The sequence below is a fragment of the Phoca vitulina genome, unplaced genomic scaffold (assembly GCF_004348235.1).
Source record: "Phoca vitulina isolate PV1807 unplaced genomic scaffold, GSC_HSeal_1.0 scaffold71, whole genome shotgun sequence".
Taxonomy (NCBI): domain Eukaryota; kingdom Metazoa; phylum Chordata; class Mammalia; order Carnivora; family Phocidae; genus Phoca; species Phoca vitulina.
In genome coordinates this window covers 10,049,899-10,068,895 of record NW_022589774.1, presented here as the reverse complement: position 1 = coordinate 10,068,895, position 18,997 = coordinate 10,049,899, and the positions used below count along the sequence as shown (strand labels likewise).

General features: G+C 47.6%; 1 protein-coding gene across 2 annotated transcripts in view; it reads left to right on the top strand.

Annotated features, from left to right (window-relative positions):
* The window catches only part of NMNAT2 (nicotinamide nucleotide adenylyltransferase 2), a 142,064-nt gene extending 123,319 nt beyond the window's left edge, over positions 1 to 18,745 (top strand). For both annotated transcript variants that reach the window (XM_032393183.1, XM_032393184.1), the window contains exons 8-11: positions 1,197 to 1,273; positions 14,131 to 14,232; positions 14,406 to 14,473; positions 16,784 to 18,745. In XM_032393183.1, the coding sequence (XP_032249074.1) occupies positions 1,197 to 1,273; positions 14,131 to 14,232; positions 14,406 to 14,473; positions 16,784 to 16,886 (350 nt within the window). In that variant the 3' untranslated portion in view covers positions 16,887 to 18,745. The remainder of the gene's footprint in view (positions 1 to 1,196; positions 1,274 to 14,130; positions 14,233 to 14,405; positions 14,474 to 16,783) is intronic.
* The last annotated feature ends 252 nt before the right edge of the window (positions 18,746 to 18,997 follow it).

Genomic DNA, 18,997 nt, shown 5'->3' with positions numbered 1-18,997 from the left:
TAAGGTCCCTGCCCCTAAGCAGATCTTTGGGCTACAGGATGGCATGGAGGAGAGAGGAGGCTGCAGGAGTATTTAGGAACAAAGACCACAGCGCTCCACGGGGCTCCCTGAAGACGGGATGCGGGGTTGGAGGGGTGGGAGGTGGAATGAGATACTGACACTGTTGTCAGCCCAGTGGCCTTCCTTTTCCGTACCATCTGGAGATTCCCACAGCAGGGACAAGGTCACCATCTGTAAGTCCTTGTCAGGTCCCTGAGCGAGCTGTCACGTCTCAGGCAGGCAGACCTAACCGCCATCTCTCAGCCTCGGTGCAGGGTGGCGGTAGTCTCTGGAAGGCTCGGAGCTGGGCTGTCTCTCTCACCGTTTCGGACAAGATGCCCACAGCCTCTCGCCGGAGGGCCCAGGATGCCTGGGAACCAAACACTCCACACTGAGTCACACCCCGGCAGGGGTCTCTCCCCATGTGGTCCTGAGAATCCCAGAATCCTTTTTTCCCCCATTGCTCTGTTTTAGTAAGTCAGTCACTTCGCTGCCTGTCTGGAGGGGCCTCGCTGGGATGATGCAGAGTGGGCTGGAAGGGAAGGAAAACAACGGACTAGCAGGAAGTGCACCTGGGATGGGGGGGGGGGGGGGCTCGGCCTTGCTCTCAAGCTCTTTGCTGAGGACAGTGGCCCCGGAAAGAGAGGACATCCGATTAACTCAGCTACTGCATGGGGACACTCGGTGTCCCCCCAGACCCCCCAGCATTCCGCATTTGTGATGAAAGACGAAGCCTGGATAATGGACAGCAGCAGGGGGGCCAAACTCTGTTGGCACTTGAGTTTGATACGGAGCAGAAGAGAGAGCCCCTCAGACTTGAGACAAGTCACATAGCCGGCTCTGTCTCTCGGAGGAAGCCCAGCCATCCTGGTTTAGCATGGAAGGACCCATGTCCCCAGAAACCCCTCGGTACCAGGCAAACCAAGACCCTCCCTGAATGAGTAATTCCTCACACAGGGGACAAGAGTGGTCTGTAAATGAGCCAGGCAGGCAAAGGTGTCTACACCGCACACACCATGGTGCAGGGGAGCCTGGAGGACATGGGTGTTGGAGCCCCAGGAATCGGAGACTTCTGTATTTATCAGCGGCGAGGCTGAGAGTTGCATATTTTCCAGGTCTCCACTCATCCCTGTGCCAACTTTGTTCCCTCTCCCCAGAGCTGCGGATCTTGCTGCTGTGTGGCAGTGACCTGCTGGAATCCTTCTGCATCCCCGGGCTCTGGAATGAGGCGGATGTGAGTAGCAAGGGCCCTACAGCACCACGCACAGCTGCCATGGGGAGGATGGGGAGGGGATGCCTGGTTTCGGCCTCTGCTCTTCCCTCCCCCCACTGCCTCCCTCCCCAACCCGAGGGTCTCATCTCCTGTGAGCTTCCAGGAGGACAATCCATTCTCGTCACTATGGAAGAAAATTCTCACCTATCCCAAGCTTTAGCTCTGACTGCATTTTTACACTCACTCCTACTCGGGCTTGCTCCTGTAAAGCCCCTGGGGAAAACAATCGGAGTCATAGAATACCTTCTCCAATACCTTCTCCAAGTAGTACCCGGAGTGTATGTGTGTGGCAGAGGCAGGAGGTGGGGGAGGGGGGATTTTAAAAAAAGCCTTGGCCCTTTTGAGATTATGTGTGTTTTGTTTTCCTTTGATTCCTTTTGAAGAGGTGGTAAATACCACCCTAGAATTCCCTCAACAAGAAAAAAGGGGTCAGGAGGGGAGGCATTCATGGCAAAAGGTCAGTAGAATCCTTCTAGCAATTGACTGGGGATAGAGGGAAACAGGAAGTTAAACTTATACCACTTAGAAGCTCAATGGACATCTTTTGTTGCCAGATCTGATGGTGATGTCTTAAACCAGCTCATTCATAAGTTACTCACTCTTGGTCTATACATTCATTCTTGCTCTTTCATTAATTCATTCATTGGATAGCCTGAGCTATTGCTAGTTCCCAATTCCATAGCCCCCTCCCTTTTTTTTAAGATTTTATTTATTTATTTGAGAGAAAGAGTGAGCAAGAGAGAGAGCACAAAAGGGGGTGACAGGGGAGAGGCAGAGAGAGAAGCAAACTCCCCTGCTAAGCAGGGTCCCCGATGCGGGGCTCGATCTCAGGACCCTGGGATCACGACACGAGGCAAAGGCAGGCACTTAACCAACTGAGCCACCCCCCTCCCACTTCCATAGCCCTATGCCAGTTGGGTTCTCAAGGCAGCAATTCCAGACCTAGTGCTTTTTTAATTAACTTGCTGTTAATTAACTTGCAAATCACTCAACTCTCTGGGCATCAGTTTGTTTCCAGTTTTATTGAGATATAATTGGTATGTAACATGGTATTAGTTTAAGGTGTACAACGCAATGATTTGAGATATGTATATATTGCAAAATATTATCACAAATTTAGTTAACATCACTTCACATAGTACAACTTGCTTGTGCTTTTAAAAATCTATGACATGCTGGGGCACCTGGGTGGCTCAGTCCTTAAGTGTCTGCCTTTGGCTCAGGTCATGAACCCAGGGTCCTGGGATCGAGCCCCGCATCCAGCTCCCTGCTCAGTGGGAAGCCTGCTTCTCCCTCTCCCACTCCCCCTGCTTGTGTTCCCTCTCTCGCTGTGTCTCTCTCTGTCAAATAAATAAATAAAATCTTAAAAAAAAAAAAATCTATGGCATGTTATCTATCACATTCTGACATTTACAAAAATAGGCAATACAGTCTGTTCCCCCAAGTATCAGATGGCAAGACATATACATATGAAATTTTTTCATGTACATATATGTACGTTTCTGGAGAGAGAGAGAACCTTCAGGATCAGATTCCAGATTCCAGCTCTATTCCAACACAGCTCATGACAAAAATCTATTTTGAGCCTCAGTTTATCCCATCTCTAAAATGGGTGTAATAATAGTGCCTATCTCATAGGATTTGGGGAAAATTAAATGAGATTGTGTACGTGAAGTGCCCAGCCTAGTACCTGACACACAGTTACATACAACAAACATTCATAAGCAAATTTACCTCAACAGACCCATGGACATACACACTGATATTCCAGGTGAAGGGTGTGAGTGCTAACATGCTGTGGGAGGACCGAGAGGGGAGGGAGAGTTTCCCGGAGGTGAATTATACTGCGTAGGGTTTTCATCTCCACCCCTGGACCATTTCTTGCAGGTGAAATTCTAAATCTCCTTTCGGTTCTGGATGAAATGGCTTAATTAACTTTTACTTTCTTCTCTAACTTCACATGGTGCTGTGAAAGTAGACAGTAATGTGGCCAAAATTGTGTACAAGATCTAGGTGCTGAAATAGCAGCACAGGTTAAGACAAAAAATAAGAGCAACCAATAGCTGTTGATTTACTGGGAATGTGACAGTGAAGGGGGAGCAAAACCCTCATTTATTCAGCTGTGTTCCCCCTTGGTTGGTTACTCTGAAGATTCAGAGCATCCAGCCTGGCTACCTGAGGTAGAGGGGAAAAAAAAAATCAAGGAGCTGTTTCCTTACATAACGAGTGTGAATCTCAACCCACAAAAGAGGTGTGCTAGAAATATCACCTTTGATTTATTTAAATCAAATTAAAATTCAAGTCCAAATCTATTCCACAGGGCTGATGGGAAGTTAGTCTCAATTATTATATTACTGACTAGCAGAACCTGAAAGGCTTCTGTGGGCCCTGAACATGAACATTAGTTCATAGGACGCCTTCCCTGTCTGGACATTCTTGGTCACTTGGAGGTGGTGGGGTTCTGCAGGGCTCCTGGCCGAGTCCGGAAGCCCAGCGCCGGGCCCCACCCACCAATGATCATCAGGACTCATTTTCTTCTGAGGTTTTGCCCCTAGGGTGCTGCCTGGGAGGGAGGAGAGGGTGATTTTCACAGATCTCTAGCTTCTATCTCTGGGGGTGGGGTGGGGAGGGGGGGGATGGAGTGGGGGAGGCAGAGAATGCAGAACCTCTTCTTTCTCTTCTAAAGGTATCTTTCCTATTTTCTCTCATCCTAGATATCTAGTGAAATCTCTTCAGTGAGCTTAAAGCCGCTGACTGCAAAGCATTATTTTCTGCCCTGCAAATGAGAGAGCAGGGTCTGGTAAAGGGTCTGGTTCTGCTAGAAATAGGGTTGGGCTGGGCAGAGGGGGATGTAGGGAACGCACAACTAGTTAGTAACTCCGAGGATTATTCCACTGTCCTTGTTTGCAGATGGTTGGATCTCAGGGTCTAGAAAAGGAAGGTCTTACTTTAAAGACTGGGTACAGTGTGAATCCTGCTTATTCTACTAGAAAATTCTACCATCTGGAGTTTGCCTGGAAGGGCTCCATTTTAGGGTTTTCAGTTCGTAACCATGAGATTACCAGGGATGAGGTACATGAGACCTATTTCTACCCCGGGTTTCTTCATTAGCTGGTGTCCCAAGTGGTACTTGTTGACCACAGACCTCTGTTTAGTGACCATGAGCCCAGACCCCTGAATCTGCCCATGACTGGGGACAGGAGGTGGGCAGAAGAGCCAAGCTCCTTGGGAAGGTCACAAGCCCTGGCTCCACACCCCAGCCTCCCATGTTCTTCAGAATCCTCAGGATTCTGATGGCAGGAGAGAAGCCACAGGTTTGGGGAGAAATAGGAGTCTCCACCCTTCTGTAAAGAAAACTCAAAGCGGGCTAGGGAGCAGCTTTGCCCCCAGCTGGCCTGGGAAGCAGCTGAGTTGGTCTGTCCCTCAGCGGGCTTCCTCCGGCATGGTCACAAATTCTCTGGAGTCCATCTAGCTCTTGCAATTGGGACTCCTGAAGCAGTGCTCTCCATCCAGCAGTCTAATCCCACAGCCAAAGGAACAAACCCACCTCCTAACTCATCCCTTGGGCATTTCCTATTAGGCACAAAGATCCATTAGCCCACAGTGAATTCTGACCTCCTCTGACCAATGACACACCCATCCCCTTACATTCCAGGGGGAGAAAACGCCATACATATTCATCAAGTTTCTCTCCATGGGATACAAAGGAGCTGCTTGTGCGACCTGGCAGTTGGCTTTTTCATTCTTGATTCCTGAGAGAATTCAAGATCCAGGCTCCTGGGCTAGCCTTGGAGAGCAGCACCCCGGAGTGGGGGGTGGGGTGGGGGCCAGCCTTTCCCATCCCTGGGTTTTTATTACAGAGTCGGTCTTCCCTAGGGGACCTGATCTTTGCTGTGCACATCCTGGCACCAGCACGAAAGCAGGTATCCAAGCATGGAGCAGGATCTATGGGAAGTCAAGGCCAGAGATGAAAGGGTCAGCCGTGAGCACACATTTGTGAAGCAGGAAGCTGTTACACTCACTCCCCTCCCCCAAATAAAATCCGTTGTCTAGAGCTCTTATGCTGTCAGCTGCTTTGTCCATCATATGATAATGGAAGGCAGTCTGGCAAATTAATTCTGATTCCAGCATTCTTTCCTTCAATCAATCTTTCCACTAATACTTACTGAGTTTTAGACCCCAGTATGAATATAAGCACGTTATCTGTCCTTAAGGCACTTGCAGTCTAAAAATACATTAGTTTTTTATATTGCATGAGATAAAATTGTAAAAAGTTTAGAAGAGTTCCTGAAACTAGTAAGCGCTCAATAAATGTTGGCTGTTATTCATCTATTGGTTTTAAAATATTCGTTGAGTACCTACCAAGTGCCAGACATTGCTCTAGGCCTGAATGAGCAGAGAAAACAAAACAAAGCTTCTCACTGTGGGCACTTTACTTTCTAGGGGGGCAGAGAGAAACAATAAACACTTTGATGTTTCTCCTGGATTAGCTCAGTTAACCCCCAGCACACTCCTGGGAAGTGAAATTGCACAAGTCTTCAGATCCCTAATCCATAAAAGACAGTGAGAAGGATGAGAAATATATATATTTTTTCATAGCAGGCTGCAAGAGGGGAGCACTTGAGCTGGGCTTTGAGTAATGGGCAGGATTGGGTTAAGTGGGTGGAAAGATGGGCTTTTGGGGTTGAGAGAAGGCTGTAAAAGGTCTAATGGTGGGAACAAGAGCTTCTGAGGAGATGGTTCTGGCTGGTTGAAAGAGATGGTTTATCTTGGTCTTTATTTGAGAAACTTTTGACTTTTCAGCAAACAGGCAAAATCTTTAAGTTTAATGATTAAATGTATTAGCTGCTTTCAAATGGCATTTGCATTTTAAATGAGCAAGGGGCAATAATTAACCAAAAGGAATGAAAATCTAAAGGTGGAACATTAGGCACCAGAGATGGGCAGGTAAGGAAAATTGTGTTTTCTTTTTCTTTCTTTTTGTACTTCTTGAAACCTAGCATTCCACGGGCTGGCTCTAATTGGCTGTACCCTACATTTTTCCAGCCAACCAGCCATGGGCTAACTGCTTCCTACATCCACCAGGGATGAGAAAACAACCAAAGAAAATAAACAGAGGAAGAGCCTGGGGCACTAGCCACTCCAGAAGAAATCCCAGGGCTCTGGGACTCATAGAGCAAAGACAAACATTTGGTCTTTCAGGCTCAGATGGTTTTTATCAGACAGTCCAGCCCCAGCCAGGAAGCCCGATGGACAGTTCCACCCCGGGGGATTAGGCCCCCACACTGATAAAACCAATGTCAAATTTACAGGCTTTAGGGAAGGAGGCTTAGCTCCTATCATGGAAGATTCTGGTTCTCATGTGAAAGATACTGTTGGTTTGGTTTTCAAGCTTTTGACTTGAGTCTGGAATCTCTTGCCTTCCCACAACCCCCAGTCAAATTGGAAATGGGAATGGGGATAATTTCCTCTGGAAAACCCCTCTGAAGGATCATTCATTTATTTGCACTTAAGAGAGCCATTCTGGAAATGCCTTCCCGCTTTCTCAACCCTGATCATACTAACCTCTTGCCCTGCTTTCCCTCCAGAGAGGAACAGAGGCCAGAACAAGGGTGGAGAATTCTTTTGCCGAAATGGGTGGGGCATATTTCAGAAACCCCTAACCCACTCTGTGGCTTCTGCGGGACACCATTCCTTGCATCTTTTGCAACCCCGTTGAAAGAATACAAAATTATATACTCCAGGGGGCGATGTACAGTAATGAACGGAGGAAGCCCATGATAAACCTGGAGAAAAAATAAGAATATATTTTCAAACCAAAAAAGTTTCAAGTCACTAAAATGTGAGTCTTAAGAAATGGATCTCGAAGAGGTTTGATGTGGCAGAAAGAGCCTTTAAAGCTGACCAGAGTGGGTTCAAATCCACTAACTAGTTACTATATCTGAGTCTTGATTTCCCCATCTATAAATGGAGAACTGAGGCACATATCTCAGAAGACCATTGTTGTAAGGATTAAGTGTAGTAATCAGTAAAGCTCCCAGCACTGTGCTTGGCACATAACAAATAGCTTAATGCCTGTTTGTTTCCCTCCTTACTAACAGTCCCTTGTCTATCGCTGAACATCCTCATCTGGAGAAGAAACACAAGTGGGCTCAAGTCACCCATGTACTGAGAAGAGAGCACTGTTTGGGGGAGATGGTCAGGATTTTGAATCCTGATTTCAGAATGATCTTACAGAGGGTCCACTTACACTTGCCTGGGCAAATCAATGTAAATTGGATCCTGTTGTCAGTGGAAGTCAAACCTTCTGTTTAAAACACTCTAATGACTTCTGTTTGCAATTGGAATGACACACCATCTTTGATCTGGTCCTTGTCTATTTTTCCTACTTCTCTGTGCTTCAGTCTTATTTTTTTTTAATATATTTTCCTACCTCAGGGCCTTTGCACTAGTTGTGGCCTAACTAGGAGGGCTCTTACCCCAGATATCCCTATGTCTGGCCCCTTCTTGTCATTTTGGTTTCAACTTAAAGGTCATTGTGTTTTATATTCAATATTATACTTAATTCCACCTCATGTATTCTTATTTACATTTTTGTTTATGAGTATACTAGCTCTATGAGTATACTAGATTTACCTGTCTTATTTGGCAACACCAGGAGAGTGCCCCATTTACCATATACACGACATAAAAGTTTGTGGAATGAAAGAGTACCTCCTCCTTGTTTGGAGGAGCTTAGCCCAAAAGAGAGTTTAAGTCTACCATGAGATGTGGCCCAAACTTTTACAAGTTACCCATAAGACATTAGCCACTACAAGGTATTAGCCACTTAATATAGTAACCTGCCCTCATCCTTCATAGCAATAGATACACTTGAAGTCATTAATCATTTGTTTAATGCCTCCTTCTAGGTAGTGATCGATCCAAGAGATGAAGCCCTCTGTCCCTGGTGCCCAGGAAAGTACTTGGCTAAGAGCACAGGGCATCCCCAACCCAAAGCATCCCTCTAATCCAACAGTGCAGATATTGAAATTCAGCCTCCTGGAAAGATGATGAGAACTTCACATTCCTTCCAGATTTGCCGCCTGGGTCCTCATGAGTGTTCTCTCTCCCAAGGCCAAGTTGCTTCCTGCCTCAACATGTCTCATATCCTTCCTTCAGATTCCCCACATTTGGGGAAGCAGAGTCCACCCCCTCCCACTTCCTCTCCCCATCCCCACCCCTGCCTCCCCTGGGGAGCTTTTGACCAGAGGATGAAAAGATATGATCAAAACGCTGTGCCTGTGAGCAGGAAGTTGAAACAGGATGAATGTCATAGACCCCCACCTCAGGCATGACCGGCCAGAGCTCAGCTGAGAGGGCCACTATATGCTGGGCGGGGGTGGGGGGTAGGAGAAGACTACCCTGATCTTGCTAACTGTGGCGGGGTAGTATGGGGTCACATTGGTCAGCATCAGGAAAGGGACTTGCCGAGCAGAACAGCTCTGCTACCTTGGCGACTCACCCACCTCCCTACTCCCGAGGCGGAGAACTCTTCATGAACATGCAGGAGACATGGGCCCCCCTCATGCTGGAATAACAGCTCCATCCCAGGGGTCTGAGCACACTCCTGCAAGCTCCATGGGCAGGGAGAGCCTGAGCACCCTCTGTTTCCTGGGGTCAGATGTCCGCCCCAACCCCCCGCCCCCCACTCCCCAGTGCACAGAGTGACGTGCTTGTCCTCATTTTTGCTGGAATCCTCAGAGATGCTTGTCGCACGAGTATCTCATTTTGACCTCATCCCAAACCAAGCCAGAGAATTAGCAGCTTAGGCAACTGCCAATGTGATTTGAAGCATCAATTCCCCAGGGGTTGGTGCACATCAGAAGGATTAGGGAGCTTTGTGAAGAGAGAGGCTCCAGCCCATCCTAGACATGTTGGATCAAAATCCCTGGGGTGAGGTCTGGGGGCTCTACTTTTGTCATTGGTTTTAAAGCTGCCCCAGGTACTTCTGCCCACCAATCAGATCAAATGTGGGAACCTGCAAAAGTAAGCTCACCCTTAACTTATCATAGGACCTGAGAGTCTATCTTTTGAGTAACTTCTTTGGACCTCCCAGAGCTCCCATGAGGTACTGTGGGCTCGTCGCCAGGTCCTGAGACAGAGTTTATCAGCTAATGGCTCGACCTCAGCTGCCAGACAAGACTCTGCAGGCATCTACTTTTTCAATAGCACCTATTAAGCATGTATGAGGCGCCAGGTCCTTCTCCTCTGGGGACACAGTGGTAAACCAAACACACAAAGCTCCCTGTCCTCATGGAGGTTACCTTTATAGAAGAGAGAGAAAGAGACAAAAATCAGGTGGAATAAAGAAAATATATAAGGTATTAGATGGACATAAAAGCTAAGGAGGAGCAGCAAACCCAAGAAGGGGCAGGGATGGTGCAGGTGTGGAAAGCCTGTGGGTCTGCGTGCATGGCCACACAAGTTGAAATAGCCTGGTCTCACTGAGAAGGTGACACTTAAGTGAAGACTTTTGAGCCAAGGAGCAGCACAATCTCCTTTAATACTCTCGGTCTGGCTGTTGGGAATAGACTGAAAAAAAGGCAAGAGAAAAACAAGGAGACCAGAGTAATCCAAGTGAGAGGTGATGAGGATGAATTAATTTTCTGTTGCTGAAGATTGGTGGCTTAAGGCCACACACAGGGGCGCCTGGGTGGCTCAGTTGGTTAGGGTTCTGACTCTTGGTTTCAGCTTAGGTCACAATCTCAGGGACATAAGATCAAGCCCTGCATAGGGCTCGGTGCTCAGCACGGAGTCTGCTCAAGATTCTCTCTCCCTCTGCCTTTCCCTCCCCCTTTGCCCCTCCCCCTGCTCGCTCGCTCTCTCTCTCTCAAATAGATAAATAAATAAAATCTTAAAACAACAACACACACAAACACATTTATTCTCTTACACTTCTGGAAGCCAGAGGTCCAAAATTCAACTGGGCCAAGACCAAGTTGTTGGCAAGGCCACATTCCCTCCAGAGGCTCCAGGGGAGAATCTGTGTCCTCACCTTCTCCAGCTTCTAAAGCTGCATCGCTTGCCTTCCTGGGCTTATGACCCTTCTTTCCATCTTCAAGGCCAACAGTGGAGCATCTTCAAATCTCTCTCTGCTCTGTCTTTACATTATCTTCTCTCTTCTGTGTTAAATCTCCCTCTGCCTCCCTCTTGTAAGGACACTTGTTATTACCTTAGGGCTCACCTAGATCATGTAGGATAATTTCAAGATCCTTTGCTTAATCACATCTGCATATATGTTGCCATATAAGGTAACATTCACAGGTCCCACAGATTAGGACCTGGTTATCTTTGGGGGCCACTATTTAACCTACCAAAGGAGGCTTGGACCAGCAGAGACTTGATGGAAATGGTGAAAAACGAGCAGATTCTTGGATTTGTTTTGAAGCTGGAATCAATTGGGTACCTTTTAGGTAGAATGTGGGATGTGAGAGAAAGGGAGGGGTCCAGGAAAATTCCCAGGCTTTGACCTGAGTAATTGTGAGAAGAGAGTTTCCATTTCCTGAAATGAAAAAGACTACAGGAAGACTATAGGAAAAGCATTTTGCGGGGTATGAGGATTGGCTGATTTACTCATTGATTGATGTCAGAGGGTTTGGGTGCCCATGGACATTTTAGATTTGGGATGCCCCACTAAATAGGCATATTGAAAAGGCTGCTGGATATATGAGTTTGAAGTTCAGGAGAGAAGTTATGCCCGAGGTATTAATCTGGGAGCCTTCGGTCTGTCTCTAATGCTTTGAAATTGAGTGAAATCATTAAGAGTATGAGTGTAGCTAGAAAAAAGAAGAGGTCCAAGGATTGAGGCCTGGGGGACTCCAATGGGTCAAGGTTAGGGACGTGAGAAAGAACCAGCACAAGAAGACCAAAAATTGCAGCTGCTGAGGTAGGAGGAAACCAAGAGAGGGTGGTCTCCTGGGGGCCAGGCGAAGACAGGAAACGGGGTTTGGGGGTGGGGGTGGGAAGGACAGCTAAGTCCCTGCACGAGATGGATACGTATGGGACGGAGGGCGCACCTTACCAACTCTAGAACATGGCATCTCTCCCCACCCCCAGACGCACACCCACACAGATACCCTCTAGCATGAAAATCAAGCCCGGTGTCCTAGGGTCTAGGCAAAGGAGCAGAAAAGATCTGCAGTCTCTGACCCGAACTCCCACAGACGTGCAGCTTGGATGTGGTTAAGCTGTATGTCTTGTCCTGTAGACCCTGTCTCCCTCGCTCCATCTGCAATTCCCAGGGGGCAAGTCTGTCACCTGTTTCTGGAAAAAGAAAACATCTCAGGCAGCAAGGTCTCCATCTGCTTGCCACCCACTGAGCCACCTGGCACTGTTACTGATTGAGTGCTCAGATCATCAGCTCCTGAGTGGGAAGCAGCAGCTGTACTAATGTCACCCATAGGGTGTCACCGTAGGGTGACATCCCCCGCGAGGCCGGACTCCAGGCGGAACCCTTGTTTTCAGGCTTTCACTGAGAATGCTCACTTTAAATAGCCCTCTTAGTTCATTCATCGCTTATGGAACATCTACCAAGTCCTCAGAATCAAATTGAAGGCAGATCCTACATTACGCCATGTACACCAGATATCTTGAGTCATCTACCAAGAGAGGCAGTTGAGGAATGTTCGTGTATACCAGTTTGGATAGATTCCCTCCCCCCCCCCCCCCCGCCCTCTCCTCTCCTCCCCCTTCTCTTTTCTCTTTCTCCACCCTACCACTTCCCCCGGAGTTTTAAGCAGTACTTAGACCCCTGGTCCTCAAGCTGGTTGCATATTGGAATCACCTGGGAAATTTAGCCAAACTATTGATGCCTGGGTTCCATTCTCCGAGATTCTGACTTTCACTGCTCTTAGGTACGAGTTGGGCTTTGAGAGTGTTAAAAGCTCTCAGGTGATTCTCATGTGCAGCCAAGTTTGAGAACCAGTGCCTCGGGTTACCTTCTGAGTAGCGAATCCCAGTGCAATATTCTAAAGCTGTGGAGGAGGAGTGGCTTTACCTCCAGCTCCTTGCCCTGCCTCTCCCTAACATTCCTGGTTTATAGGACAAATGCTTGGTGCCTGTTTGCCCCACCTGAGCACTACCGACAGATGCAGCATGCGGTATAATGCTCTGTCTCTTCCAAATGGCATGATCCAATGGGGACTCTGATATTCTATACCTGGCTTCTAACTTCTCTCCACAGCTTCCCTCCCAGGGCACCTTCAGCCAGCTTTCTGTGTCAGCAGCATCAGAGTTCCAGCTGCAACTCTAGCCCCAGTTGTGAGCAATGGGAGAAGTAGGGGAAAGGTGGCTGGAAATACCCAAGGGCATGTGCACACATGCTCGGGCGCACACATACGTACGCAAACATAATCAATGAATCAGACTGCGAAGTGGAATTCTGCTCGTATCGAAGTTGTCTGATAGAGAAGAGGTGGCCACAGTGCTCCCTAATGTCTGTTTCTGTGGCACTTATTAGGAGGAAAAACCTGGGTCCCTTGCCACCAGAGCGGGTCTTGCACAATGAGCTGCCCTGCTTAGAAGCAACCTGTCTCCCCCTCCCTTCTCTCCGCATCTGGGATCCTTAATTGGCAAGATCGAAACAGTAATATGCCCGGGCGAGATCCAAGTCTATTAAATGCCGTAACTTTCAAGCTTTTTGAAAATAAAAATTGGCCCGAGTTTCCAGAAAGCAACTTGGTAATAGGCCTTAAGACTTTGAAATCTGTTCAGTGTATATCCTTTCATCTAATCATTTTACTTCTTATCCTAAGGAAATAGAGATGTGGCAAAAGATTTATATATAAAGATCTTCAACAAAGTGTTATGTATACTTGCAAAAAATCAGAAGTAACTGTACACATTCTATAATACAAGGTTGGTTTAATATATCATGTATATCATAGTACAGACAATGAAATAATCAGACTGTTAAAACTTAATTTTTTCAAGTAATTTTTAACAATGTGAAAAAATGCTCACAATATAATACTAAATAAAAAATACAGATAAAATGATTAATTTTTCAGTGTAATCCAGTTGTAGGTATATACACTTATTTATAAAGAAGGAAACACTGGACAGAACACACTATGTTAAGAGTAGTTATCCGGATTGTGCGGTTGTGATTGATTTTTTTTCCCTGAATTTCCCAAGCTTGTACTGTGTGTATAACCAGAAAAAATAATTTTTTCTTCATGAAAAGGTTTCATTTCTCATTAGGGCAGCAAGCATTTATCAGAGGCTGATCTCAGAAGTGACCCCATAGTGATATTCTTTCTATCACTGCCTGTGGGCACACAGGCGTTCCAAGCCCTTCCATGCTCTTCATCACCCTTGAGTCCCCAGCAGCTTTGACATGGGTGAGCCAGGGAGCATTCAGCCCTTCTCAATAGTCCGGCTGGGAGCGGGGGTACACTTGCTGGGCAACGGGACCTGTGTCGCCTGTGAGAGTGTCTACCATGTAAGGACTATGTGTCATTCCTGTTACTCTTCGGCATAATGAACTCAATGGGAGCCTCAGGAATTGGAGATGCCCAGACATGCAGGAGCACATTTATTCATTCAGTCTAGAGGTATTTATTAAGCATCTTCTGTGGTGCCAGGCAAAGTTCCCACTCATTCCACTAACACTGTTACAGGTTGTTACTTGAAAGAGCTGACTGGGAGGGTTGAGAAGGCAAGCTTAGGACCAGAGCTTGGGGTTCCACATGGAAGATCATTCCACCTGCTAAGTAGTTGCTTAGTAGGGGTTGGAGTCATGGATGCACCAAACGACGCTCTCTTTGTTTTTTCAGATGGAGGTGATCGTCGGGGACTTTGGGATTGTGGTGGTGCCCCGGGACGCAGCTGACACAGACCGAATTATGAATCACTCCTCAATACTCCGCAAATACAAAGTGAGTCCTCCATCTCTTTGCTGCTCTAGCTCTGTGGTGTGTTCCTTCTCTGAGGGGCCTGTTGGGGTGGTGGGGGGAGGTGGTAGGGGGCAGCGGTGGTAGGGAAGAGTGAGGGCACCCAAGGAGTTTAAGTGTGAGGAGAGGGCAACCTGCTTTCTCTGCTCTGTCTCCAGAATAACATTATGGTGGTGAAGGATGACATCAACCATCCCATGTCTGTTGTCAGCTCAACCAAGAGCAGGTACGTTTAACAGCCAGAGGGACCTTGGTCAAATGGGCTTACAAGTTTTAATACAACTGACTCTTACCATTTGCTGACACCTGCTGCCTGGCATTTAGCCTTCTTTGGGGACCTCATGTATTTGTCCCCAGTTATCTACTTTTTTTTTTTTGGAGAGAGAGAGAGAGAGTGCATGAGTGGGGGGCGGGGAGGGGCAGGGGGAGAGGGAGAGAGAGAGAGAGAATCTTAAGCAGGTTCCACACCCAGCGCAGAGCCCAACATGGGGCTCGATCTCACAACCCTGAAATCATGGCCTGAGCCAAAATCAAGAGTCAGACATTCAACTGACTGAGCCACCTAGGTGCCCCCTCAGTCATTTACTTTTAAAGAGGGAGGTGGGTCATCAGCTAGTTTTACCTAGTTCTCGGGAGGAAGAGGATGTTTTTAGTTTGAGACTCTTTAGTTTGAGGTGTTTATTGTATTAATGAGAGTATAGGCTAAGCTGCCATAACAAAAAGAGCCCAAATAGTCATAGTTTAAATAAGAGAAATGTTTATTTCCCTCTTACTGAAGTCAAAAGAGATTGAATCTCTGACCTCTTTCACGTGAAGCCTCTTATCTGTGGGTCCCCAGCTGCTGCCGTGACCGCTGGAAAGGGCAGGAGCTTTGTCTTTTAAAAGGTGACTCATCATTGGACGTGTCACTCCCCCGCTGCACCCCATGGGCTCAGCCCCAGTCACGCGGCCATAGCTTGCCGCAAGGGAGGCTGAAACATGGACTTTATGTGCCCAGCTTAAACTCAGGATGTTCTATTCCTAAATAGAAGGAGAGAATGGATGCTAAGGACCAGGTAACAGTGTCCACCACAAGCTGCAACTGGAAGTGTCCAGTGGAATGGTGAGGTATATGAATGTAGAGGTCTGGAAGTGGAATAGAACCGAAAGCCATGAGCACATAGCTGTAAATTACGTTAAGAGTATGGCTGAGCTCACAGGGAGAGTCAGTAAGAAGAGAAGCATTTAAAAGAAGGCTAAGGAGCCGTCAGAGACCACCAGCCGTGCTGGCCCAAGAACCAAGGCAAGAGAGGGCACAAAGATGGGGAGCATTGTCATCTCTGTCACATAGTTCAGAGAAATCAGATGGGCCCAGCATTTTTAAAGGTCTACTGGACTTCCTCCCTGGAAGGTGATTATGTACACACTTCAAAGAGTAGCAGAGCATCAAACTGTGAGGTGAGAGCTGAAACCCAGTAACAAGGGCCAATGGGGGGAGAGGAGAAGGATTTGGTTCCAAACATGGCTGCACAATAAAACTACCCCACCAGCTTACACAAGCACACAAATTCCCGTGTCCCCTTGAATCCCACTGAATCAGAATCCATGGTGGATGAGCCTAGGAATCTGCTTCCTGGGTGATTCTGATCAAGCTGGGATTGGCATTCGGAAACTACAGATACAGATCACTTTTTCCAGAAGCCTCCCTGTGAACTGTGCAGGGAGGCACTTAGGGACCTAGCTTGCTTGCAAGATCAAGACAGTGTATGCACTGAAGAGGCTGTGAGCCAGCCTCTGAAGAGGTCTCACAGGGCAGGACTCAGCTGCCTTTTAGAATCTACATTTCTGGAGGAGTATGTGCATTTTTTACAAATAGCTCTGTGGGGCCTGACATTCCCAAGACCATCATATGAGCAGAGAATGGGAAGCAGCCAGACCAAGGCTGGAGCACAACTGTGGAGAAACCAAAGCGCCTCACTGGAACTCTCTCGTACCTGGTAGTGCCTTCCTCCTTCCTCCCTGCCTCAGAGGAGGTCACCTTCTTCTGTGTCAGGGCTCCTGTAGGAAGGAAAGAAGTGGTCCCTCAGGAGATTCACTTTCATGAGACCATGATGCAGAGAAACACGAAGGAAAAAAAATAAGAACAGTCAACACATTTAAATACCTACTGTGTGTTTGGGCTATTCTAAAGGCTTTGCATGACTCATTTAATCCTTTTATTTTTATTTTTTAATTCCTTTTAATAACTGAAGGAGATGGGCCCAAATATTCCCCTCATTTTTACAGAGGAGAAAACTGAAGAACAGAGGGGCTTAAATAACTTGCTTGAGGTCCCTGTGCTAGGAAATGGCAGAGCCAGGATGGAATGGAGTCACCAGGCTGGGGGAGGAATTCTGGGGCAGGCGAGCTTTTCCCAAGAGGGAAGCCATTTATGGAGCCTAAGCAAAGGCAGAGACTGGGGTGTTGGGTAAACCCTTTCCCTGAAAGAGGTGGGCAGGCCCGTCCTTCGGCCTTGGTCAAGGAAGGCGTCGTCTGACCACCGTCTCTTCTCCTCCAGGCTGGCCCTGCAGCACGGGGACGGCCACGTGGTGGATTACCTGTCGCAGCCGGTCATCGACTACATTCTCAAGAGCCAGCTCTACATCAACGCCTCGGGCTAGCAGCCACACGGCCGCACGCTCCACTCTGCCCTCGTCCTCCGCCAACACACTGGCCCCTCCAGGCTCTGTCAGTCCCCCCGTTTTTCTCCTGCCTCTCTGTTTTTCCATCTCCTCATCTTGACTGTTCTCCCCACTTGCTGACTCAACCCTCCACAGTGTGGGGGACCTGCAGAGAACCACAGCATACCCTCTTCAGCAGTCGTCTTTGGACAGACTTTCCTCTAGTCTCTGGGTTGGGGGTGGGTGAGGGAACAGGGGTGGGAGTTGGGGGAAGCGCAGTCCCTGGAGACGTGCTGGTGTCTGTCTCCCAGCATGCTCTAGAGAGCGGCTCCGGGGCCCGTCCTCCCAGCATGCTCTGGGGAGGCGGCTCTGGCTCTCGCCTTCCCAGCATGCCCTTTACCACGAAGGGCTATTTTTTTCTTTCTTTTCTTCTCTTTCTTCTCTTGTTTTTTGTTTTTTTGTTTTGTTTTGTTGTTGTTGTTGTTGTTCACTCCTCATAGAATTTGGATGAAATCTGTGTCTGTGGTTCTTTATGTTTGTAGTCTTGACGCATTCCTGTGGTGGTAACTTCCCGTTCGATAGGATAGCGTAGCCAGCCTCCGCGTGAGAGCCACACCCAGTAAAGAAGGCCAAGCCGCCTCCACCTTCCCGACACCCCCCACCTGCCCACTCACGCCCCACAAACCCCCACGCACAGCAGCTGCCGACTAGGCTAAGGACTGAGGCTTTCAGGTTCCAAAACCTGGGAGGCAGGTCTGGGAATAGTAGGGTTTCACAGAAGAATTTGTGTCCATTTCCTTAATTTCAGAAGACCATTGTCCCGATGCTCTGGGCCTGTGATCACGCAGATCCAGTCCATCCTCATGTCCTGGTGGCATCTGTATGGTTCCTCCTTTGGGTTGTGACTAATGGCAGAATGGGTTCCCTGCCAGCCCAGCATTTCCAAGGAACCTTCAGGTCACCACCTAAGCCCTTGGAGGTCCTACCTAGCCACATTCCTGCATCTGAGAAGAATCACCTATTCAAGGCCAAATCCTAATAATGCAGCCATTTCTGAAATAAAACATGCTAGGAATTCACTCAACCCTAGAGATCTTTGCTATTTAGAATTATTTCTTGCCTGTTTGGCTGGGAAATTTTTCTGTCATGATGTAAGTCCAAGATGACCAAGGAGAGAGAGGCTTGTTGCCCTGAGGGGAATTGATGGTTCTCACCCACTCTCCCTGCAGTGCCTGAGGTCAGTTTCTTCTTGAGACACAGTACCTCAGCCTTGTTTCTGGAGCTGGTCATATCTCCTGCAGAGCCCAGAACCACAGTCATTGCCTGAGGAATTCTGTCTGGCAGGGGAGTGGGTTCACAGAATAGAGATCATGGTTGGGAGGGCACTAAATTGTTTCATCCTTTTTCTAATTTCTTACCTTCCTCTGCTGTTCCTGGAAACAGTTCTGACAGACTGTTCTAGTTGTTCAGGTCTCACTCATGCCCTGTTTTGAGAGCCAAAAGGAAATTATTCTCTTATGCTCTGTGTCTCTCATCTAGTCCCTGGCTCTTGGGCTTTTGGTTGTCTTCATGGAATGGGTCCCTGAGCAACAGGATATTTTTATCAAAATCTAGTACCAGTTATGGCCAGGAGGGGTGGGGTGAGACCTGACATCGGGGACACCATTCTTCAGTACATATTTCACATCTGTGACAGTCTTCCATAGCCTCCAGGAAAAGGAACTGGATTCAACAGAAGAGCATGTTCAAGTAGCATCCAGGAGCGTATTATTCCTTTTGGATTATGGAAATAACCTTCAGAGGGGGGAATGAATAACCTATTCTTGGGTCTCAATGTTTGGTTAAGGATCATGGAATCATAAATGAAAAAAAAAAAAAAAACCCTTCAGAGATTAGTTGATTCAACATTCTCCTTTAAAAGATGAGGGAGCAGAGATCCACTGGATTAAATGGCTGGTCCAAGGTTACACAGCAAGTGTAGAGCCTGGCAAAAGGATATTGTTTCCCTGACCCTTAGGGCATCGTACCGCATGATCTCTGTCCCCCAGTTCCCCATAATACTGACCAGGTAACGTGTGGCTTCTACTCTTTTCAGCCCTTATCTGGCATCT